A 25,536-nucleotide genomic window follows, 5' to 3' on the forward strand; every position below is an offset into this window, starting at 1 on the left:
TTTTCTGTGTATTTTTGTAGTTATGTTTGTGTTTAATTAAAGAATATTGTATTTTTACATTTATGTTTTAACAGTGTTAATTTTGATATGAAACACATATGAAATAGCATATTCCTACATAACTTCTTAAAAAGTAATTAAAGCACATGCATATCATAGTTTGCAGTAATACAACATCTTTTTCTGGTAGAGATCCTAATGTACAGCACGACAGATTAAAAAAAAAAAAAGCCTTATTTAATCAGCAAGTACACCATTAATACATGTAGTATGTTGATAAACTGTTGCACCCATTTAAAAATCTGTGGTAGTAGAGATTACATTAGAGGTTGCAGTATATAGTATTTAAATTTAAAAAACATGTATGTATAAAGTACAGTAGGTAAACCAGGTACAGTGTTGTTATGTACCCTGTATGGTATCTGCATGCAGTTTGAAGTATACATAATGTAAATATTTTGGATAATTAGATTATCACTTAGTTTTACATTGATTTTTAATATACCTTACATTAGTGCTGCTCAGTATTTAAGAAAAGCTTATTAACATTTTTGGAAAATTTACTGTTGACTATGTTCAGTCTGTCTCCCTCTGTTGAAGATCATATTTTAAGCATAGCAACCTTTTAACTTTTGTTCAACATTAGGGCTTTCCTTATACCGAAATTTCAATTGAAAACTAAGGAAAGTTTTGAAAATCAATGCCATTTTTAATAAGTAATTTAGTATATAATGAAACTAAATAAAAATAATTATTTAAATAAATTGCAGTTTCTATATGTGCTAAAATCTTAACATTGATAAAAATAAATTATAGACATTTTAGTTCAATGAAAATTCAAGCAATGCAATCTTTTGTAGAAGCTTAACAAAAAAAAGATCTGTAAATAAGAAAAGAAGTTTAAATGTGGTCAACAGCTTTGTTACATTGATGAAAACAAACATTGTTAGTGGGGTAGTACAGTTAAATGTTACAAATGTCATCAAATGTTACTTGAATAAGTGTTGCAATTGTTTGTAAACAGTTTACATAAAATATTAAAACAAACGTTGAATAAAGATTCAAGTAAAACATTAATGTTGTTCAGAAATGTAACACACAGGGACCTCTAATACACCTGAAGGCTTTGTAGAAATGCAAACAGTGCTCTTTGCATTTTTATTTAAGTAAATATATAATGCCCTTGTAAATTCCAGCTTTTTGTGTTGTTTTGCACAAAAGATAAGCATGTCGGCATGTTCTCCCATGAAGCTGCAATGTATTTTTGTTGGGGTGCAGTTGAGCCCTGACATAGTAAATACACACTCTGAAGCATAGCTGCCAGTACAGTATATGAGAACACAGAGGAGTAGAGCACTGAAAAGTTATGGCACCTTACGTTATATATAGTAAATGTGATGATATTATTATTTTAAAATTGTATGTAATAAATGAATCACGCTATGGCATCAGATTTTCTGGCAAGCGTTTAAAACTTGAAGGAGTGACAGAGCCCTAGTGATAAAGAGTATTGCCATGAATGAACAGCACAGAATAAAAGTTAACCACAGGTAAGAATAACTGCAGTCCTGTCTCACTGTCTTATACACTTAACTGACTACAAAAAATGTTTTAATCTGCAGAAAAAATTTTACATCACATCTCTACTTCAAACTCAACAGTTTACAGGTTTATACTTATTTATGTTTCCATAATTTAAAAACAAAATACCGTTTGAAAACTTTTTTTATAGACTCGCTTGCCTATTTTGCATACAGGCTTGCATGTATCTTGTGGTTTTTCGTCCCAGTTCTGCACAAAGCCAAAGTATTTCCAAATGCAACTCCTGCTGCCCAATTGGTCAGTTAAGTGTACTGTTGAGAGCTCAGACGCTGCTGATATTGTCGGCTTACTAACATTTGTGAGTGGGTAGAAATGGTTTAGCAACTTAAGCTGTGGTGAACAGAAATTGCAGCAAAAGCACTATAATGTAGGCCGTAGAATCAATACCATGAAAGATGAGTATTAAAGTAATTTAAAAATGTTAAAATTGATGCTTATCAATATTTCAGTACTTTTAACAACTCTACTCAACACAGTGTGTTAATAAATTATGCCATCAGTGGAAGGTAAACCTTTGGACAGCGTTTTTTTTTTTTTTTTTTCTTTCCCCACATAATTACACAAGACTTATTTTGAACAGGCTGTTACATTGTTTTGTGAAATTATTTCAGTACTTTCAATTTCAGGTTAGCATGATCTATTGAAAAGTTTCATGTAAATTTTAAGTGACTTTCTCAGGAAATTACAAAAAATACATATATATTGTAGTAAAAATTTAGATTTTATGCATTTTATGGTTGTTAAGTTAATGGTTTCTTTGGTGCTAATACTTTCAGTTCTTTATCTCATCATCCTTTCTCAGAAACCATTTCTACAAACACAGTCTTGTAGAAACCCACATGAAAATGACCACATAGAAGTTCATATAAAGTAATTCAAGCTAAAATACTTTTATATGCATGGATATGTGCAAGTTAAATATGTAAATACAGCAAAGGATTATATATTTGCACAACCATTTAAAGCATAAATCACAGTGACATGCCAATTATTGATTATATCTGCTGCGCATTCCAGGCTGAAAAAAATATTTTGTACTGTAACACTACTGCATGATTTTATAGCAGTTGTATACCCTGCAATATTATGAATTAATGAATAATACTTTTTTCCCATGTTCTCCCACAGTCAAAGGAAGACCAGACACAGGTGATTACAAACCTCAAGACAATATCTATGTCTTCCAGTAAGCTTCTACTTGCAGCTAAAGCACTGTCTGCAGACCCAGCTGCTCCAAACCTTAAGAACCAGCTTGCAGCTGCAGCACGGTAAGAGCAAGAAAGTTGTCCTTATATGAAATCTCAGTTCTCTGTGGAAAGGAGAACCAGACTGTTTTTGGTTTTTATCATTTAACACTATAAACTTCTTTGTCACTACAGAGCTGTTACTGACAGTATCAATCAGCTGATCACAATGTGTACCCAGCAGGCTCCAGGACAAAAAGAATGTGACAATGCGCTACGAGAACTTGAGGTACAGACTTGATTGAGTTTTGTTTTTTCACATATGAAACACCCACATAGATACTTTTGTGACTTTAAATTAATATAGTGTCCTGTTGGGGAGAAAAGCAAAGTTTGAAGCTATTACATTTAATATCACTACTGTGGACTAAAATCAGCCAAGAGGAGAGCCGTCACAGAATACAGTGTTAATATCTGTACGGTACCTTTGATTCTAGGATATATAATTGTTTTAAGATGACCAAAGTCCAGTCCATGTTTGACACTTCCATTACATTGCTGAATCCTAGCACCCTGTTACTTCATCTCACCTGCTTTGGACAAGGCAGTGACTAAACCTTTTTCATTATTATTTACTAAAGATGTGACACTACTGTAATGCCAATATAAGTAGTTTGAATATTTATATCTCTTAATCAGAAGAGAAAATGAATATAAAGTTGTATTTTATATATTGTAAAGTTGTAACAACACTGTAAGATATCCACAAATCTTAACACCTCTTCTCCATTCTTATTTTACGGCCTTTTGAGTTAACACGATTCTCAGATGGACAAGAAAGGAAAGTACTATTTTGACCTTACAACAACGCATTATTAAAACTAGTTAATGCTATAGTTTTGTAATGTATTCTGACGGCAGTATAGAATTCTGTGTGCAGATATTTAAGGAAAGCTGTGCACTTCATGATAAGTTAAAGCTTTCAGACAGTGAATAATTACAAACAAACGAATAACCTTTTTTTATAGCAACTTTCTATAAAGAATGTCATCTCAAAGCATTTGAAAATGAAGAATTCATAGTGCAAGTGTCTACTTCAGTGTTTTACAGTTGGACAACAGCCACGTTAACTAAGGTCACACAATGGCTCAAAAGTTGGGGGTCGATTGCACAGCATTTCTGTTTTTTGAGTCATTTCAACAATGTGATCGTAGCCACAGAAAATCTGTTTGTTTGCAAATAAAAAATCAACCACCTAATTTTCATGGGCAAATCTGGTTCTGTTCTGTTACTTTTTTTTCCAGTTGTATAAATGTATCACTGTAGTGGGCATTAAATTTACGTGCAGTATTTTTTAAAATAGATTTTTAATGAATACATAGATCTTTTATCTTACTGGAAAAAATAATTCAATTTGCTGGTACCTTGTCTAAGATAGATAGTGGTTGGAGATGTGGTTCATACTGAATAAAGAAGGAATCTGGTGTTTTATTTATTTTTTGTTCATATTCTGAGGTCACTAGCTAAATGTGGCACTGATTAGATTTACTGTATTTCTATTTTTACTATTTTCTATTCTATTTTATTTCTTTTTAGAAGATTTTAAAATCTATTTTGTAATGCAGCATTTGGTAAATTCTGCTCATGAACTGCAGTGTTAATCTATACATTGTTTTTTAACAGACTGTTCGAGGTATGCTAGAAAATCCTACAGAAGCAGTGAATGACTTGTCCTATTTTGATTGCATCGATAGTGTGATGGACAATTCTAAGGTAAGAAATGTTAAATGTTCATAATTAAGGTGTGCAGTATGTTCTGACAGAAACTGTTCAGCTTTTGTATATTTTACAAAAAATAGTTATGATCCTTGAAATTGTCAAATGTGATTTTTGTTTCTTCAGGTTCTTGGTGAAGCAATGGCTGGTATTTCTCATAATGCCAAAAACAGCAATCTTCCAGAATTTGGAGATTCTGTCAGCTCAGCCTCAAAAGCTCTTTGTGGGCTTACTGAAGCTGCTTCTCAGGTACTGTGACTGAAAATGTGGCTTATTTTTTGTTTCTTTGTTTCCCGGGTCCGCCCTGCGTGGAGTTTGAATGTTCTCCTCGTGTCTGCATGGGTTTCGTCCCACAGTCCAAAGACATGCAGGTTAGGTGCATTGGCGATCCCAAATTGTCTCCTCGTGTGTGCTTGGTGTGTGTGTGTGTGTGTGTGCGCCCTGTGGTGGGCTGGCGCCCTGCCCGGGGTTTGTTTCCTGCCTTGCATCCTGTGTTGGCTGGGATTGGCTCCAGCAGACCCCCGTGACCCTGTATTTAGGATATAGCGGGTTGGATGGATGGATGGACGGCTTATTGTTTGTAGAATTTACACAAGCACTAAAATTTAGTAAAAGTATGAAAAGAGTATATAATTTTGAGGAATAATAGGTTACTGAGGCTACTTAAATTGAACCTTATTACATTTGAAATTAAGTGTAAAGTGTTACTTGTGATGCAAAGAAGGACCATGACAAGAAAATCCTTAATTAAAAGCATATTAGATGTGTATAGCTTCTTCATTAATGTAGCAGTTTTTAAACCTTCATTATAACATTAGTGCCTGCTTTACTTTCTGATTTTAGGCTGCCTATCTAGTCGGTGTTTCTGATCCCAATAGTCGAGCCGGGCAGCAGGGACTGGTGGACCCCTCCCAGTTTGCCAGAGCAAATCAATCCATTCAGATGGCATGTCAGAATCTTGTGGACCCAGCTTGTACACAGTCACAGGTGAGGAGTGAAACAGAATTTTGCTTGATAAGTTCTAAAGCAAACTTTAGGATTACTTTTCAGAGGATATTTGACATTCTTGATACTGCATAAGGATATTTTAAAAGGGCCGTGGTTATAAGCATTTAATAAATGAAGGAACTCCAGTATCGGGGTTAGTAAGTTCTTGTGTTGTTAACCTTTCAAAATGCAAGGTCTTGTTTTGTTGTTACACATGTGATATTCAACATGAAACACTTTAAAATTGAACGAGTAGTTATAGTGTACTCTTTGCTGTTTACATTCACATGATAGGGAAACCATTGGGAAGGGGATACTTTATATTCTGGCATGCGAGTCTACAAATTGAAGTATTAAAATGTGTCACATTTGTAACCAGCATCCTAGTGTCTAGGTTTTTTTTCCCCCTTGTATTTCTATATGGGAAAAAATAGTCTCAGCTTTCAATCTCATTCTAGCAAAGAAGTGTATGTGCCATCAAGCCAATGTGTATTGCAGAAGTAAACTGAAATTAAAATGTGCTTGATAGAAACAATATTAAAGCATGTGAAGAAAATCAGTAAGTAAAAAGCCAGCTGTTACTTTGAAAAAGGTTTGTGTTATGGATGATTTAAAGCTAACTAACCAGATTTTTAGACGTTAATTAGATTTAAAACAAACAGAAAACATGTCCTCTTTGAAGAAAATTAACTAATTCTAGACAGAGTGCAAGATTATTTTTATTTTTATTTTTTTACTGTATTCAGTTACAGGAATGATGATAATAATTCTTTACATGTATATAGCACTTTCCTCACTACTCGGAGTGCTCTTCAAAGTGAGTTGGGAGCACTTCAACCACCACTAAAGTGTTGCATCCACCTGGACGATGCAGCAAGCAGCCATTATTGCACCAGTGCTTTCACCACTCATTAGCAATTAGGTAGGGAAATGGTGAGAAAAAGAGAGCCAATTAAAGACTGGATGATTAGGGAGCCAGAATGACTAGGCCATAGAGGGCAATTTAGGCTAGACATCAGGATTCACCCGGCTCTTTACAAAGGATGCCTAGAAAATTTTAATGACCACAGAGAGTCAGGAGCTCGGTTTTACGCCTCATCCAAAGGATGGTGCCATTTTTACAAACCATGTCCCCTCACTGCACTAGGGCATTGGGATATGCATTCAGTCTACAGGGTAAGTGACCCCTGCTGGCCTCACCAACATCTTTTCCAGTAGCAACCCAAGCTTTTCCTAGATGGTCTCCCATCCAAGTACTGGCCAGGCCCGGACATGCTTAGTTTCACGTGGATATCCTCTTCTGAAGTGCAGGAGGTATGGCTGCTGATAATCAGCAGCGTTTAGGTAAAAGTAAAGTGAGTGTGTGGATAATATAGTTGTAAAATGTAACATATATTGTTAAATATAAATGCATTGTTGGGATTCTGAACATGCTCTTTGTTTGTTTGTTTAGGTTCTCTCAGCAGCAACCATCGTCGCCAAACACACTTCTGCATTGTGTAATGCTTGCCGTCTTGCCTCCTCCAAAACGTCAAATCCTGTTGCCAAAAGACAGTTTGTTCAGTCTGCAAAGGAAGTGGCCAACAGCACTGCTAATCTTGTTAAGACAATCAAAGTAAGCACACATCTGAATATGTTACTATATAGAGGTTGTTTTCAACACTGTGGCTTATTTAAATCTCATTTCACTCCAAGTATGAGGTTCAGAAATGTTTCCTTATTGGTTTATTAGTATAATGCAAACCCAACTCAAACTGTTAAGTGAAATTTTCTTGTGTGCCTTTTAGTAGAAGACTCTATATTTCAATTTCTCAAACTCGGGTATTTAGTAGCAAAATCATTGATATAAACATTTGTTTCCAAATGCACATACGATTACATTATTTTTTAAATCGAGACCTAAATAGTGGGTTATATTTTTTGTAAATCAGAATATACTTACTTTGAGGAACCAATATTTTTTTTTTTACTATCACATTTTTGTAATGGGCAGGGGAGACTTAATAATCTGTTTTTTTAGAAGTGGAAGTACGGTTTAGAACTGTGACTGGACACTTGATTTAGCAGTACATTATTTACTTGCAGCTTACAGCAGTATCTTTTTTCCCATCTATTTATGTAGGCACTTGACGGCGCTTTTAATGAAGAAAACCGAGAGAAGTGCAGAGCTGCCACTGGCCCATTGATTGAGGCTGTGGACAACTTGACTGCTTTTGCATCTAACCCTGAATTTGCTAGTGTTCCTGCTCAAATAAGTCCAGAGGTAATAGGTCACTACCATTTACTTTTTTGTCCTGTTCTTATTATTTACTTACAGACAGCCTGGTTAACAAAACATTACTAATACATTATTTGCTTCCTTACCTCCTTTTTTTAGTCTGGTCACCAGTTTAAATGAAAGTTTGTGTGGATTTAAGAGTGCAATAGCTCTCCAAGGTTATTAAAACTCACTGTAGATTTTGCCACTCTTTTGACTTCTAGGTTTGATAGAAAATGTGTTGCTCATAACATTAAGTTAAACAGTATTGGAATATAATTCTATATTTATTTTGTAGGGACTCAAAGCAATGGAGCCTATAGTCATTGCAGCCAAGACAATGCTGGAAAGCTCAACAGGATTAATCCAAACTGCCCGATCCCTTGCAGTCAATCCTAAAGATCCTCCCAAGTGGTCAGTTTTGGCTGGTCACTCAAGAACAGTCTCAGACTCAATTAAGAAATTGATCACGAACATGAGGTAAGAGATAATGCGTTTATTCTCACATGTTTCAGGTTGTTTTTGATTCTTACATCTGATTTGGAATTCCTTTTGGTTTTCTGTACAGAATATAATCTGATGCATGTTGGTCAGACATGAAAATTTCACTGTACTCTGTATATGTGCTTTAAGTTGAATTCATTTGCTTAGTATAGCAAGAGCGTACTGTGTTACTGGTAATTCAGAAGTTGTTACATGAATGCTGTGGTTGTTTACTAGTTTGAAATCTTGTAAACATGAAAAGTGACTTGACTCCATTGTGCACTTGATCAAGGCCCTTAACTTGCAATTGGTTCATCCTGGGTATGATGGTACTCTGCATCCAGATCTGCAAGCAGGTCCTCCGATTTACAGGGAACACTTTGGGGTTGGTAGCAGGATTGCAGTCCAGTCACCATCAAAACCCTCACACTGTTCTAGTGTGGTGTTGACGTGTCACCCATTGTTCTCTGGTTCCAGTCCAGGTCGTGTGATGGGTGCACCAGAAGCTATACAATTCCAGAAGTTGTCTTCATTATGCTTCTTTTAGATTTTTGTTAAACAAGTTGAGTTGGTAATGCAGTAAAATATATATTTTTACAGTAAATGTATGCTATATTTATAAACAATAAATTTCCTCCGCATCAAATATTCATGCCCAATTTTTCTGACAGAGATAAGGCTCCTGGCCAGAGAGAATGTGATGACGCTATTGAAGTTCTTAATAGGTGTATTAGGGATGTTGATCAAGCATCATTAGCTGCCATCAGCCAGCAGCTAACACCAAGGGAGGATATTTCACATGAGGTACAGTATGTGAACTTTAATATCACCTTCTTTAGACAACTTGTACTGTGTATTTATTGTTTTTGTAAATCAGTTTTCTATTTGCATTTATGATTTATTATTACCTACAGGTTTTATTACATAAAATTCTGTTTAGTGTCTAAATACCCTAGTGTATTTTCTTGTAACCTCTGACAGTATTTTTGTTATAGGCTCTTCATGACCAAATGGCAGCGGCAGTACAGGAGATCAGTAGCCTTATTGAACCTGTCGCTGTAGCAGCAAGGTCTGATGCATCACAACTTGGCCACAAGGTAAGCCTTCCAAAGGAAATGAATGAATTATTGCTAACTCCCCTTCTGTTTACATTTAAAGGGTGTGTTTTTTTATGTGATTGTAAAATAAGAATATCAGACCTTCGCTGAAACCTTTTCATTTTATTTTATATGAAGAATGACTTTAGATGGAGCTCTGCTGTCATTTAGTACTCCGAGTCGGGTGAGAACTGAGTTCTGAGTTTTAAGATTATACAGGGTGAGTCATAAAGAAGTACCACATTTCAAACATTTATTCTACAAAAACACTACAAGATAAAATTATTTCATTACGACATAAGAAAGGGATACAAAATAGATTTCTTTCACTGTGTTTGAAGAATGATGTCTTCAAGGTGGTGGCCATCAGTAGCGATTACACTCTTTAAGACGATTTCTGAGCACTAGCATGACTCATTCAGCCATTTCAAGGAGAATAGCTGCAATTTTGTGGTGAATAGCGTCCTTGAGGGCTTCAGTGTTTTGAGGTTGGTGTGTGTATACCTTTGACTTGAGATAGCCTCACAAGAAGAAATCGCACAGAGCAAGATCAGGCGAACATGAAGGCCACCCGACATCGCTGCATAGAGAAATCAGCTTCACTGGAAACATCTCCTGCTAAACTTGCATGGATCTCCTCACTGTATGAGCTGTTGCTCCATCCGGTTGAATCCAGGCATTCACCACATCCATTTCTTCCAGTCTGGGCTGGAAAGGTTCTCTAGCATTTTAATGTAACGTTCTGAAGTGACGGTGACTGTTGCTCCCCCCTCCTCAAAAAAGTAAGGGCCTACAATACCAAATTTTGCAACGGTGCACCAAACTGTAACACGCCCACGGTGCAGGGGTCTCTGATGAAGTTCACGAGGTTTGGTTTCAGCCCAGTAGCGAAAGTTTTGCTTTATTTCCAAAGCCATTCAAATGGAAATGTGCCTTGTCGCTGCACATAACGATGGCATCTTAATGAACAGTTTGCAGAATGTTCGCATATAATTGTCTACGACTCTCACAATCTCTCTCAGTGAGTTCCTGCACTACCATCATTTCATATGGGTGTAAATTGTCTAATGCCTAAGGCAGAAACATGTTTACATGCTAAATGTCTAGGAGACTGCAGAATTGATTCCCTTGCAACTTGGATGTTTTCAGGCGTTTGTACAGTCCGAGGATGGCCTGGAGATTTTCTCTTCAATGTTGTACCCGTCTGTCTAAATTTAGCCATCCACTGAAGAATTGTTTTCCAATTTGGAACATGACCATTAGGAGGAATGCTGAAGTGCATTCAAAGGGCGCATCGTGTAGTGATGATGGATTCATTGTTTTTGAGGAATGCTTCGACAGCAAAAGCACAGTACGCACTGGACCAAGGCATGTTGCCGACTGAAAACTACAAGGGATCGCCAATCAAAGGACCCCCATCCCAACCCACTCAGCTGCCTCTACCTCGCACAATGACCTTGAGAAATGTGGTACTTAATTTTGGCTCACCCTATACATCCATCCAGCCTTCCATTTTTCAACCCGCTATATCCTAACACAGTGTCACAGGGGTCTGCTGAAGCCAATCCCAGCCAACACAGGGTGCAAGGAAGGAACAAATCCCGGGCAGGGCACACACACTAGGGACAATTTAGGATCACCAGTGCACCTAACTTGCATGTCTTTGGACTGTTGGAGGAAACCTACGTGGACACGGGGAGAACATTCAAACTCCACGCAGGGAGGACCCGGGAAGTGAACCTGGGTCTCCTTACTGTGAGGCAGTAGCGCTACCCACTGCACCACCGTGCCACCCTCACCATATACATGAAGCACATTATTGTGTTTTTTTTAATTGCCATGTGTTTTGTTAATGAGTTTTGTTCTTAAAATAGCATCTCTCTATTATAAAAGGAGATCATGGGATGAGACTTTCTCAGAGATAATTTCAACTCCTGTGAGACAAGACTTTTTGCCAAGAGATTTTGACAATTCCTGCCCTGCTTTCAAACATTTACAACCATGCCCACGGTCCAATCACTTGCCATTGTCAGTCACAGTTCTTGGGCTTTCAGCTCCAAGCGGGGTTGGAGATAAAAGACATAGAGTAGAAGACAAAGTAGAATGTCCTAAAGAGGTCCAAAAATGTTGACGTGATACACTTGCAAAGCAGGTTAGAGATTATGAAAGTACTAAAATTTGAAAGTCTCAAAAAACTGATGGCAAAGATAGCATTAGTGCGAACAAATGGAAATTACTCGGTGAAATAACGGAACAGCGAAAAGAGATTGAAAATATGGACATGTGATATGACAGAAGTATGTAGATATTGTTTGGCTTTAAACTGTTAAGTCAGAGACTTGTAGATCGTCTAATTCATGTTGCCATCAGGGAAAAGTAGTGTTTCTTCCCAATGAAGAGACGTATCTGCGAGTATTAAAAGATTGTTGTTTGGTGAAAATGAAATCCACATATGCGAATGGCAGAGACAAAGTGGCTGGTGCGCTGAGCAGGCCGCGGAGTTGGTGAGCGAAGCGAGCAGGGGGCAAAGCCCCTTAGTTTTGGGGGGAAAAAAGTATAGTTTAATCCCACTTTTCTGAGGTAATGTGGACTGATGCTACCTCAGATAGCCGAGAACTTGGATAAAACAGATGGCTGTGGTTGTGTCAATGCAGAACAGAGGAGGTGGGAGCTGGCACAGAGAGGGGGACCAGCTGATGTCACTAGGGAAGTGCATAGTTCAGAGTGGGCAGAGACGGGCTCTGCACAGCTGGTGGAAGGAGGTCTCTATTTAGCTCACGCCCCAACCTACTCTCCTCTCAGCAAAAAGAGAAAGTTCGCCACAGGGCAAATCTTCAATCTGAGATGCTTCACACAGCAATTCCATTGGCAATAAGGGTGAGATTTGCATTGAAGTTGGGTTGAGTGTAATGGCGACACTGCACAGAGAAGGTGGGGGCGGGGCATAGAGAGAGATCAGCTGACGTCACCAGAAAAGCAAAGTGTCCACCATTTGTTCAGAGACAGACTCTACATGGCTAACAGGTGGAGTTCTCCATTTAGCTCAAGCTGCAAAGTGTTCATCTTTGAACAAGAGAAAACAAGTTCACTGTTCACCCCGGGAATTCACTGCAGCACTTTGAAAGGTACAAACACAAAAAAGTGAATGAAACAGTAGAGCATGTGTACACACTGGCGACACACTGACAATAGCCGAGAGGTGAGTGAGCCTCTCCTTCATTCCCACGGTCACCAGCTTCTAGTCTTTTCATGCTTGGCCCTGTTTTCATTTTTATGAATTATAAGAAATGTAGTGTATTACACAGGGCCCTTTTATGTCTTGGTAACATCTAACACAGCGTACCATATGGTAATTAAATCTTCACACAGAATTGCTTGTAATGCATACATATGTTCAAAAAGTAAATGAAATAGTTATTATAATTCAATATTAATTGATCAGGCAGTACCCTTTTTTTAAATAGCTAATAAAAATAAATGTTGAAAATATGCTGTGATGCAGAAAATGATATAGGGCAAATCTTTAATCTTAGCAGTAATGATTATTCAAATTTAGCAGAGTTTGATCTGGACCCTGCTTGTGCAATCGGGAGTACTAATAATGCATGTTCCTACTGTGATTCATTAATGTTAGCTCTTATAAATATTTAGATTATTTAATAGATATAGTTTTTTTCTGTATAGAATAGGTTTTGATTGAATTTGCTTTCAAAAATTAACAGAACAATTGTTTACAGCATTACTATAAGATGCCAGCCAGCTTAGTTTTATTATTTTTTTTTTTTTTAAAAAGCAGCTCATTGTTTAAATTGAAAAAATCAAAAGTAACCCAAGTATTAAGTCACCAAGGGCCAGTTTCTACATTTTTATCATTGATTGGTGGATTATGGCATCCAAAAAAACTAGTATAAAGAAATTATAAGCATATTGCTTAAGGTAAAAAAATTTCCTTCAAATTATTTTCTCAAGCTAGAATCTCTTCATCTGTCACTAAGATGCCATCTTCTGAAAACTGGAGCCAAGCACAGTCTCAGTTAGGCAAATGTAATTATTTTGGTAGAGTTACCATGTGATCTGTGCACAGACTGAAAATGTATGCTTTCTTCTTGATTTTTGCCATTTTTCTATAGGTGTCTCAAATGGCAAGCTACTTTGAGCCTCTTATCCTGGCCTCGATTGGAGCTGCTTCTAAGATTTTGAACAGCCAACAGCAAATGAGTGTGCTTGATCAAACCAAGACATTGGCAGAATCTGCACTGCAAATGCTGTATACAGCCAAGGAAGCTGGAGGCAATCCTAAAGTAAGTTTTATTTAAATTGAATATAATAATTATAATGAAAATTTTTTACATTTTGATAATCGTCTGCTTGTCTTTTAGGCGGCACACACACAGGAGGCTCTGGAAGAGTCTGTGCAAATGATGAAGGAGGCAGTGGATGATCTGACAGCAACTCTCGGAGAAGCTGCTAGTGCTGCAGGAGCTGTAGGAGGAATGGTGGACTCAATTTCACGTGCAATTAGCAGGGTCTGTTATTACATTAAATGTAACTTCAAGTAAAACACCCTTTTTGCTATATGAGAGATTTTAACCCCCAACAGAAATCCACACATGATACCAGAAATATTTTATTTTCCATGTACTTTTAGAAGATTTTTAAAGTTCCATTGGAGAAAATATTTTGCAGCCATTCACAAATAGGTCAACATTTTTTCTCACTCTGTGTTGTTTATGTGATAATTTCCAATCACAGTGATATCAGTAGAACATTAAATGAAGAGAATTGCATAAATGGCATGTTGTTCTCTTACATATTGGCTGAAATAATTCTGCTGTCCTAATCATCTGTTGAATATAAGTGACACCATTTAAGAACAGTGTTCTTTAAATATGAATGTTGTTTATTTTTGTCCTCAGATTGATGAAGGTCCCAATGATGAACCTGAAGGAACCTTTGTTGACTACCAAACTACTATGGTGAAAACTGCGAAAGCAATCGCTGTCACTGTACAAGAAATGGTTTGTATTTTCCATAGTTTTATCATTTTAAAATTAAAAGTACGTATTACTTAATATATCATTGTTTGATCACTTTATTTTGTGCTTTTTTTAAATTACAAGGTTACAAAATCCAACACCAATCCTGATGAGCTTGGTTCTTTAGCAAATCAGCTCACAAGTGATTTTGGACAGTTAGCACAGGAAGCTAAACCAGCAGCAATTACTGCAGAAAATGAAGAGGTATTTCTAATAACTATCTCTACATACTTTTCATCAAGTGTGTATAATTTTGATTTATTATAGCTTGGTATGCAGAATGTTTGTTTGCTGTATCACCAAAAATCATTTAAGTTCAGTCGTCATTGATGGGATTTTTGTGTTTTAAACAGATTGGATCTCATATTAAAAACAGAGTTCAGGAACTGGGTCATGGATGTGCCTCTTTGGTTACGAAAGCTGGTGCCCTACAGTGCAGCCCAAATGATGCCTTCACCAAGAAGGAACTAATCGAGTGTGCACGCAAGGTCTCAGAGAAGGTAGAGTCTGCAAATTATTTTTAATTTCAGTTTTTACCTGAATTCCTTATCACTTTGTTAGCTTGCAGAGACTCAGGTAAACTATTAAGAAATGAGAAAATGCATGTAACTTTTGAAATAATACTACATAAATGGTACAATTTATTTTCACTGTTTTAAATGTTGAGAACATAGTTTTACAATATTTACAGTGTAAAAATACCTTATTCTTTTGAGTGTTATTTCAGGTTGCAGCCTCATTACACATTTAGAATCCATCTAAACTACATTCAAAATTGATTTTAAGGAAGGCAGTATTTTAATGCAGAGAGAGTACCTATGGGGATTTAAAAAAAAAAAAAAGTTGAACTAAATGGATCCCTTAGAGGTCTCAGGAACGCTAGTCTGCAGTTCTGTCACTTGCCTTTGCTTAAATTTATCTTTTTCTGATTACATTTCTCATGTTTAAGAGAATTTTGTCTGCTGCCTCACAATACCAGACTTGTTGGAACATATTGTGAGTTTGTCACCTAACCTCATATGATCACCTGCTAGGTCAGAACAATCGACACTGCTGATTTATTTGTGATGGTCCCTGGTTATACAACATACGAAATCCTCATGTTTTACATATAAAGCTAGACTCAAAGATGGCATTGCTGGGTTCTAACACTGAACTCTTTCAAAATAACTAATAACGAGAAGTTAATAGCTTAGCTATACACATACTGTATAAAGTTTATAATTTTTCAAATATAATTGATGCATCTATTCTGTATATTAAGTGGGAACCTGACAGTCTGGGGCCTCATGTATAAACGGTGTGTACGCACATTTTAACGCTGGCTAAATACTTGGCGTATGCAAGTTCTTCGCTTGGTTTTGCAAACTGGCAGCACCCAGCGTCAAAGCAGTGCTTTTGTTCCAGTGTGGTTTCCCTTTCTTTTTTAGATCCACATCCCTGACGTGGCTTTATCATATACACTGAAATTAACAGCATGTTGTTTATTAGTTTAAGGCATCTGATTGTAATTTACCTGTAACAATATAATGGTCCACGGAATGGCCAAACTATTCCAAATACCATAGCTACTTTAGCATTGTTCCTCTTAATGCACCACTCCGACTATTTATCCCACTGTATCTGAGTGTGCAATCTGATCGGTATACAGCATCTAGCACACACGTCTCAGCCATGCTGTCTATTGAACTGCTATCAAATGGCAAACACTTCTGAGCCTTCCCTGTAAGGACATCGCGGTTCAGAAACAGTTTTATTCCAAGAACTATAAACACACTTAATCAGTCCATCATGTTCTCCTTGTAGAACTGTTTGTACTTATAAGTACAATTACCTCACTGTAAACCTGCGATACAGTTATAATATTGCACAAACTGAGCCACTTTATAAAGTGTGTATTTACATATGATGACGATATCATTTTTGAGATGAAATGCATCAAAATATGTTCATTACATTTATACAGATAAAATGTTAATATTTAAATCTATATTGTTAATAATTAAACATGTGAGGATACGGTGGCGCAGCGCTAGCGACTATCTGGTGCCTCGTTCAGGGATTGTTCCTGCCTCGTGCTGTATTTTTGCTGGAGCCGGCGCGACACTGGAAGGATAGATGGATAGAATAATTAAACATGTACTACGAAGATATTTCAATATTCCTTTTGAAGAATCGGCGTTCTAAACTTACAGATGGCTTAACATTTATTACAGACCTGATTGTGTGGCGATTGGTTACTTGGAGAAAGAAAAGGAAGGACACGAATTGGGGGTTAGTACGTTTGAAAGAGACAGTACTGCTGCAATAAATTATTTCATCAAAGGTCTCGCACGGCGCAGCAAGAATCTTGCGTAAGGCAGTTTGTGGACAGGGTCCCAGCTCGTCACTATCACTGCGCCACCGTGTTCCCACATTTAATAACATGCTTTAACTCCTGTCATCATGAAAATGATATCAAGTATACATCTCAGTATTTTAATTATTCAGAGAGCTGTAGTATCACGAATGTAATGGATTCTGTGTCCAGTCATTTAAGAAACACGTAGTGATTCACACACAGAGCAGATAGAACACATACAAAACAAAGCATTTAACATGCTACTATAGTTACGATGGGATTTGAGGAATTAGTAAATTAAACCATTTAAAATGACCTTTATGAAGTTCTACTTTAATGACAAAATAAACTACGTGATTAAAGTGGCAATTTCGAGATTAAAGTTGACATTTCAAGCTTTTCTTCCCACTGTGTGCCTTTTTTTTTTCCTCTGTACCCTAATAAGCTTTCATATGACACTCAGATGGTGGGCTACGACTCGCCTTTTCACAGCGACTTTGATATCTGACAACTTTTTTTTATTTCGGGGCACTGTGTGACTTTGTGAACTTGAGCTTTTGAGTTTCTCCAACACTCTGTCACTCGATCAACTTCCTTTTGTTGTTCATACCACTGTTTAAACCAACAAATAGTATGTTTTTCCTTGCCTCCACTTGGTATTCGCTGAAATTCTTCTATTTTCCCCCGTGCTTTTGCCATTGTCTTTTCACAGAATGCTGAGCTTAAGGGCGATTTATATTGATTTGCATAATCAAAGAGGTGTAATTCTGGGAGGAGTTGGGGTGGGGCAGCAGGCCGTGCATGTACGTTTGTTTGCACGCTGACTGGAATTTATGGAGCGGAAGAACATGGAAGTTGGAGAATGCTCAGATTTATGCATTTGTATTGTTTTGTATGTTCACACATTTACGCTTTTGTCCTTATGTCATGTTTTTGTGTGAATTCTATGCACGGCGTTATGCATGAGGCCCATGGTCATTTTTTTTTTTTTTTTTGCATAAAAGTTTTAACATGCTGAAATATTTTCCAAATACTTAACCAAAAATATTTACAAATGTAGTTTCCCAAACAACATCCAAAGTTGATGTAGCAGTTTAACATCTAATTTACATTTTCAAAGTACACAAATTCTTTGAAGTGCAATCTCTGTTGACTAACTGGATGCTCAGGGACTATTGCCACAGTCTCTTCTGTCAGGAGACATGCAGGCTTCCCTGGCCTATCTATAGTATGCAAGTCATAAAATATAGCAAATGCAAGCTCAGCCAAGCTGTTTAAATTAATGTTTCCAAACAGCACACACCAAAGAAATGATGGAATCCACCACTATCAATTAAAAAGCAAGTAAGAAAAAAAAAAATAATAAAAAAAAAAAAATCATGAAAACTTTCTTTAATGTGAATATATTATTGTGCTCAATTGAGGCTATGGAGGACTACATTGAGCTGAATAGCATTGTCCTCAAAGGAAATTTTTCCAACAATGTAACATTTTACATTAGATTTGTTAATTTAATACTTGTGTACAGTCAGTTTGATAAATGTGTTCTTGGTCACATAGCATAAACCATTTATTGTCTGTTTTTACATGCATTTTTATTACTCTTTAATTTAATATAGTTTTTGTGTTTTTTGTATCAGCATGATGCTGCTGGATGATATGAATTTCCCCTTGGGATTAATTATCTGTCTGTCTGTCTATGTATCCATTTCACTGTTTATTTACTTTAGATAATTATAATTTTAAAAAGAAGAATATATTTACTCAATTTCAGTATTAAAGGGAAGGGTGTTAGATATATCTAACAATGTTTTAGGGTTTCTTCTTCCACTTTGTTGCTGCTTTCTTTAATATTTTAAAAATACCACCTACAGAAATACAGAAACAACAGTGATTTTAGTCATGAATCAACTCCTACACTTCTCTTTCCCTTCTTTATAATTATTTTCCTTTGTAGGAAGTATTGTGTTTTAGTGTGAATATTAAAAAGAACATAAGATTAAACCTGTATAAGACTTTTTTTTACATACTTTCATGCTGCACATTTAAGCCATAATTTCTTTTGTGATTTTAATGACCCAGGTGTCTCATGTACTAGCTGCACTACAGGCTGGAAACCGTGGCACCCAGGCCTGCATCACTGCTGCCAGTGCTGTCTCAGGAATTATTGCAGATTTGGATACCACAATAATGTTTGCAACGGCTGGTACACTCAACAGAGAGAATGAAGAGACTTTTGCAGATCACAGGTTTGTATTTCCAATTGAACACAATTTCGAGAAAGCTCTGAATAGCTGATGATAATATTTAATCAGTAAACATTCTTGAAATCATGACTAATGTTAAATTAGAAACCTGAAGCTGTAATTAAAGCAATGGTTATTAGATTATCTTCAGTTTTGTTTATTCTTCAAGAGATACTGAAACACTTTAGGGAATAATGTTAATGTGTTTATTTCTAAGAAAACAAGGACATTTATTTATTTATGAATAAGCATTTTTATAGTGTAAATGTTATTTTGGTATTAACTATTGATTATGTTTCATAAGAGAGAGGAGTCCATCAAGAGTTTTTAGACATACGCATTGTGTTACCGTCAGCAGGTGAAATGATAGATAAAATGTTTTTTTTTTTTTTTTGTAAATTACTGTTTGCTCAGAAAGGGGTATGAGCAGTTGGACCCATTTTAACATTTTTCAGTAAATGGTTTTAAAACCACACTAACTCAAAGGGGACATACAAAACTATAGTGTATTACTATGTTAGATCAGAAGAGTTAGTTTTGTGATTTTTGAAGCTATCTGTGATAAAGGGCTTGGCAGGATTTCAGTTCACATTAGAGTCTAAAGATGAACATAATAAGGGCTCCTGTTACCAGAGGCAGGCAGTACTAGATGAGGTAATTAACATTTGGGAAACCCTATCGGAATAATGCAGCGGGGTCAGCAACTGCATAGCAGAGTCTACTCAGAAACCACCAGCTGCCAACCAACTAGCAGCACTGCATACAGAAAACCTTGTATTTAGAATTCAGTGTGGTTTCCATTATTTGAGACTTTGGACCAATTTCTAGTTTATGGTGTACTACAAGGCAGAAACTAACAGCATGGCAGAGGCATTTAGTGAAAGAAGTTACAGCAAAATTGAAGGCAAAGTACTCGGTGTCTCATGTTTTACATGTTGCAGGAGATGAAGATGTGTTCTGCTTTATTAAAACAAAGTATTATGTCATGCTAGCAAGGAGATGTACAGGGACTGCCTGGAGCATTCATTGGGACTGTCATATTCCAAAACTTCATGCAAGAGCATCTGAACTGAAACATATAATATTTGCAGTAAAGCACTACAGTGATTGTTGGTTTGCCCACAGACCTGCACCAAGTTTAAAAACAAATGTTACTGTGCTTCCCCCTTTGTCATATGTTGTATACTAAAATATGAAGAATTAAATATAACTAAACTGACATTTAAAAGTACCAGGTACAAGTAAGGATAGTGCCATTCAAAATCAAAAGCCTGAATAAATAACAAACTGTACAGTTGAATCAAATATACTGTACCTGAATGATCAAACTTCTGAAACATTTTAGGTTTTAGATAAAATAGATTTCTGTTTGGTAGACTCATATTTTTAAACACATCTCACTTGTCTCAATGTTCATGTTATTTAGAGTGAATTAGTAATTAATTTTATCAGAGAATACTGGTGTTTGTTATGTATAAATGCTTCTTTGCACTTGGCCAATAATTGCAAAATGTCCTGACTGAATGGGTCATTCTAAACACAGTCATTTCCTCAATTTTGTACGGTATTGGTGACTTAATTTTTTTCCTGCAGGGAAAACATTCTTAAAACAGCCAAAGCTCTGGTGGAAGACACCAAATTACTTGTTTCTGGAGCTGCAGCAAGTCAAGAGAAACTGGCTCAGGCTGCACAGTCATCGGTAACAACAATAACCAAACTCGCTGAGGTGGTCAAGTTGGGTGCAGCCAGCTTAGGATCTGAAGATCCAGAAACACAGGTAAGAACACATAATGTAGCCTTGTAAAAAATGATTCTACTGTATATTTCCTCTCAAATGGTTATTAAATATATTTGGTGTTTTTCAAGTCAAAGACTCCTTTTCATATTCATGGTATACAGTATAACGCTTTTCATTTAAACCAAAAAGTTTTATTTTGGTCTCATCTGTCCATAAAACATTCTTCCAATAGCCTTCTGGTTTGTCCATGTGATCTTTAACAAACTGCAGACGAGCAGCAATGTTTTTTTTGGAGAGCAGTGACTTTCTCCTTGCAACTCTGCCATGCAAACCATTGTTGTTCAGTGTTCTCCTGATGGTGGACTCATGAACATGAACATTAGCCAATGTGAGAGAGGCCTTCAGTTGCTTAAAAGTTACCCTGGGGTCCTTTGTGACCTCGCTGACTATTATATGCGTTGCTCTTGGAGTGATCTTTGTTGGTCGACCACTCCTGGGGAGGGTAACAATGGTCTTGAATTTCCTCCATTTGTACATAATCTGTCTGACTGTGGATTGGTGGAGTCCAAACTCTTTAGAGATGGTTTTGTAATCTTTTCCAGCCTGATGAGCATCAACAACTCTTTTTGTGAGGTCCTCAGAAATCTCCTTTGTTCGTGCCATGATACACTTCCACAAACGTGTTGTGAAGAGCAGACTTTGATAGATCCTGTTCTTTAAATAACACAGGGTGCCCACTCACACCTGATTGGCATCCCATTGATTGAAAACACCTGACTCGAATTTCACCTTCAAACTAACTGCTAATCCGTGAGGTTCACATACTTTTGCCACTCACAAATATGTAATATTCGATCATTTTCCTCAATAAATAAATGACCAAGTATAATATTTTTGTCTCACTTGTTTAACTGGTTTCTCTTTATCTACTTTTAGGACTTCAGTGAAAATCTGATGATGTTTAAGTCATATTTATGCAGAAATATAGAAAATTCTAAAGGGTTGACAGACTTACAAGCACAACTGTAAAAGAGTCTTCCAAAAGACTTAAGTGCTATCACCCTTACCAGTTTCATTCACTGCAGCTTTAGTTTGTGTTTTTGGATGGTCAGCTAATGGTCTCCATTTCCCATAATAAGACCCCAGCTGCCTCTTCTATACTGGTTATTATCTGTCCATTTGCTGTGGCAAATTAATATATACCATGACTGTGAAAACATAACTGAGACTTGAAAAATACTGCTTTTGTCTTTCTTGTCTTATTCTTTGATTTCTTTGTTCTACTCCTATGTGCATTCATTTTATTCCAAAGGGCTTTAAAGATTGATAGTGTGACTTTTAAAAGAGAAAATAAAATTAAGTGCAGAGTGTTTTTTTTTTTTTTATAACATTTCAGTAGCCAAGCTGAGAGTGTCTTTCACTCTTCAAGCGTTTTTTATTTTGGATTTTAAATGGCATTACTGCCATCTTGTTGTAAAGTTATCCCTTTGTTTAAAATGTTTTCTTGAAAGTATTTTTTTCATGTGTATTTTGAAAAAGAAATTAACCGCATCCTCACTTTCTTTTTCTGTTCTATATTTATTATGAAAAGGAACTACTTTCTTCACCTGGAGTTCCTTATTTACACAATGTGGGTATTGTTTGGTGTGCGTATGCGTGTGTTAACGCACTGTACAATATTTTGTTAAAGAAGGCAATGATTTTTGAAAAGCATTTGTGTGAAAATGTTAAATTTGCAGTTTTTCCTTGATGAAACAACTGCAATGAGATAGCAGTGCGTGTCTGTGTGTATAATATGTATTGCTGCAAACTAGTTCCTTTTTAGGGTGCCATTTTCCTTATAGGCTTTGTTCAGTGATACCTTCTGCAGTTCTTCCAGCAGTGGGATTCGTAATCTGTCTTGGTGTTCGTGGTGAATGTTTTAGTTTGACAGCTTTAGCTAACTGTTATTCAACTAACAAGTGATCTGAAGTCTATGTTTGAATTATTGTTTTTTAATATAAAGTTTAGTAGCATGCTGCTCCTTACAGTGTTATAGACCAATACTTTTAACTGATGCAGACCTAAAAACAGTCTTTATTATGGTTGTTACATAAATGGTGACATTGATTAAATCTAGTCTGTGTTTCCATTTGCTTTAGCATCTGCTTAAAATATGAATAAAAAATAGTAAACAGCTTACAAGTAATTGAGAGGTTTTGTTCCAAAAACTTATTCACTCTATTTCTTTAAATAAAAGCTTAAAAGCTAGCTATATCACATGTGTGTGTTATAATGATCAGTATTTTGTGTGACAGTGACTCGCATTTTCCTAGGTTAGGCAGACAGCCAATAATTAATAAAGGGCATTGTGTTTCCTCCAAATATATTCTATAAAGTAAATAAAGTTTTGGAACAAGTTTCAGTTACTGATGCAGATGTGATAACTAAGTGTATATTTTTACATATAATATGATGCTTATGATTTTGTTGCCAGATTTGTTTTAGTAATACAGTATGAAGTGTTATTCTCCTAAAAACTATATATTTCCTGAAAATCTGTGATTGTCAATTGTAATTCTTTAAATAATCCTCTTATTAGGCATGGGAATTGCCAGGAACCCCACTTTACAATAATTTTGTAAAACATTAAAAATATTGTTGTTGGACAGTGCAGTATATTACAATTTAGTATTTAATTTTTATTTGACGGAAGTTAAAAGTGACAATTATCTCTCTCTCTCTCTCTCTCTCTCTCTCTCTCTCTCTCTATATATTATATATATATATATATATATATATATATATATATATATATATATATATATATATATATATATATATATCTACAGTATATCTCTATATATATACAGTATATATCTATATATATCTGTCGTAACTAAAAAACCTTTCACTTAAATGAATATACTTAACTACAAGAGGAATTCACAAATTTTGTGCAGTACTAATATGCATTCATGTCTTAATATATCTCAGGACTCGGATACCTTTTTGATATTCTGATGTAACTGTAAAGATTTTATTTATACTCTGCTTATTCTGTTTTTAGGGCAAGATATATAATGTATTTTTACAGCTTATGCTATAATTTGTCATAATGCAAGGAGCAGAAAATATTTGCTTTTTTTTTTTTTTAAGCCATAAATGCTTTGTACATGACAGATAATGCTTGCATTTAATTTGTTATAATTTTCTTTGTAAGTTAATAAACAATGTTTAGCTGTTCAGATGTAAATATGCAGTTTTGTAATGCACATTGAGAGCCTAAACAAGTGCAGTGAGGTAGTTATAAACAAAATATTCTTTCTGTACAGGTGATTTCAATCATTTTAAGAGAGAAATGAGGAAAATTTGCATATTTTCAATGTTAATATTAAACACTTTAAATTGATCAAAGAAAATATAATTTCAATTTTTATAATCACTTTCTAGAGTGTTTCCTACCATACATTTGTAATTTTGGGCAATCTTTAGAAATACATTCTTTTTTGTGTTTCATTAAGCTGCACATTACAAAAAATACTGAGGGAGTTTGTCTTTAAAAGAACCTGAAACACACATCCTTTACTGTGTATTGTTCTCATTGCTAGGTTGTCTTAATCAACGCTGTGAAAGATGTTGCAAAAGCACTTGGCGACCTTATTAGTGCTACTAAAGCGGCCTCTGGAAAGCCACATGATGACCCGGCTATGTTGCAGCTCAAGAATTCTGCCAAGGTGACCATAAAGTTTAAAAACACCACTTGACCCCCAGTAGATGAGCTGTATAAAATGTTTCTCTTGTTTTAAATTTGGTAGAAGGCCTAACTACTCCATTAGGAAGAAAACCTATAATTGTATATTGACTATTATGTCTATACTGTGGATGTTGAGCTTTAGGATTTCATGTAGTCTGCATGAGTTAACATTTACGCAATGTATTACAAATATAGTGCAAATCCTTCAATAATGCACTTTAACATGCAAGTGCCTGTTGGTAAATTTAGACTGCTTCTTTATCTATGTTACATATGTAAACATGTATTTCATCTCAATGCAAACCAGTTGTCAGATTGTATGACGACGTAAATGACTTGCTATAAAAATAAGTAACTTGATACGATCACCACTTGTTTCAACTTCAGAGACAGGATTAAGCCATGCTGAAATGTAATTGCTCAAGAATTTAGATCTGCCATCTATTAGGTAGCACTAGTCTATGAAGAACTTGACCTTAAAACACTGCAATTCATTATTATTAAATAGTACACAATTTGTGCATTTCTATTCATTTCATGTTGCTTTGTGCAGCTGGAAGATGTTCAAAAAATCATATTTCAGTCATTTTTATAGAATCTGCTTCTAGAACAAAAACATGATCATGAAACAGTAATTGACTGATTTACTCACATTACTTAGTTATATATTCAAGCCATTTCAAAGATAAGCTAAAATCACTGTTGCTGTTAAATCAAGAAGGTTTTATACAAATCATCATTTAATATTTGCAGTATACCAAGCGTTATACATAAAGAAATGTTTTAAAATTGTTGTTCTGTCCTAGGTAATGGTGACAAATGTGACTTCATTGCTGAAAACCGTCAAGGCCGTGGAAGATGAGGCCACTAAAGGAACTAGAGCCCTGGAAGCCACTATTGAGCATATTAAACAGGAACTGGATGTAAGTTGAAATGCCATTCAGTCAACCCTGCTTTATTTATTAAAGTACCCTGTAAAACAAAGCACGTGAAAGAAAATTGTATGTTTTAACTTTGTTGCCAGTACAAGAAGGAAATAGGGGTAATGATGGC

The 25,536-nt window shown here is 35.8% G+C and overlaps 1 protein-coding gene across 5 annotated transcripts in view; it reads left to right on the forward strand.

Moving 5' to 3' along the window:
- The window catches only part of tln1 (talin 1), a 178,761-nt gene that overhangs the window by 129,716 nt on the left and 23,509 nt on the right, over positions 1–25,536 (forward strand). For all 5 annotated transcript variants that reach the window (XM_039759572.1, XM_039759574.1, XM_039759576.1 and 2 more), the window contains 19 exons: positions 2,731–2,870; positions 2,982–3,075; positions 4,470–4,559; positions 4,689–4,811; positions 5,406–5,549; positions 7,003–7,164; positions 7,672–7,812; positions 8,105–8,286; positions 8,961–9,093; positions 9,285–9,386; positions 13,517–13,687; positions 13,766–13,912; positions 14,303–14,404; positions 14,507–14,626; positions 14,776–14,922; positions 18,846–19,012; positions 20,603–20,786; positions 24,338–24,463; positions 25,290–25,406. In XM_039759572.1, the coding sequence (XP_039615506.1) occupies positions 2,731–2,870; positions 2,982–3,075; positions 4,470–4,559; positions 4,689–4,811; positions 5,406–5,549; positions 7,003–7,164; positions 7,672–7,812; positions 8,105–8,286; positions 8,961–9,093; positions 9,285–9,386; positions 13,517–13,687; positions 13,766–13,912; positions 14,303–14,404; positions 14,507–14,626; positions 14,776–14,922; positions 18,846–19,012; positions 20,603–20,786; positions 24,338–24,463; positions 25,290–25,406 (2,592 nt within the window). The remainder of the gene's footprint in view (positions 1–2,730; positions 2,871–2,981; positions 3,076–4,469; positions 4,560–4,688; positions 4,812–5,405; positions 5,550–7,002; positions 7,165–7,671; positions 7,813–8,104; positions 8,287–8,960; positions 9,094–9,284; positions 9,387–13,516; positions 13,688–13,765; positions 13,913–14,302; positions 14,405–14,506; positions 14,627–14,775; positions 14,923–18,845; positions 19,013–20,602; positions 20,787–24,337; positions 24,464–25,289; positions 25,407–25,536) is intronic.

Source organism: Polypterus senegalus, chromosome 7 (genome assembly GCF_016835505.1).
Source record: "Polypterus senegalus isolate Bchr_013 chromosome 7, ASM1683550v1, whole genome shotgun sequence".
NCBI classification, from domain to species: Eukaryota; Metazoa; Chordata; class Cladistia; order Polypteriformes; family Polypteridae; genus Polypterus; species Polypterus senegalus.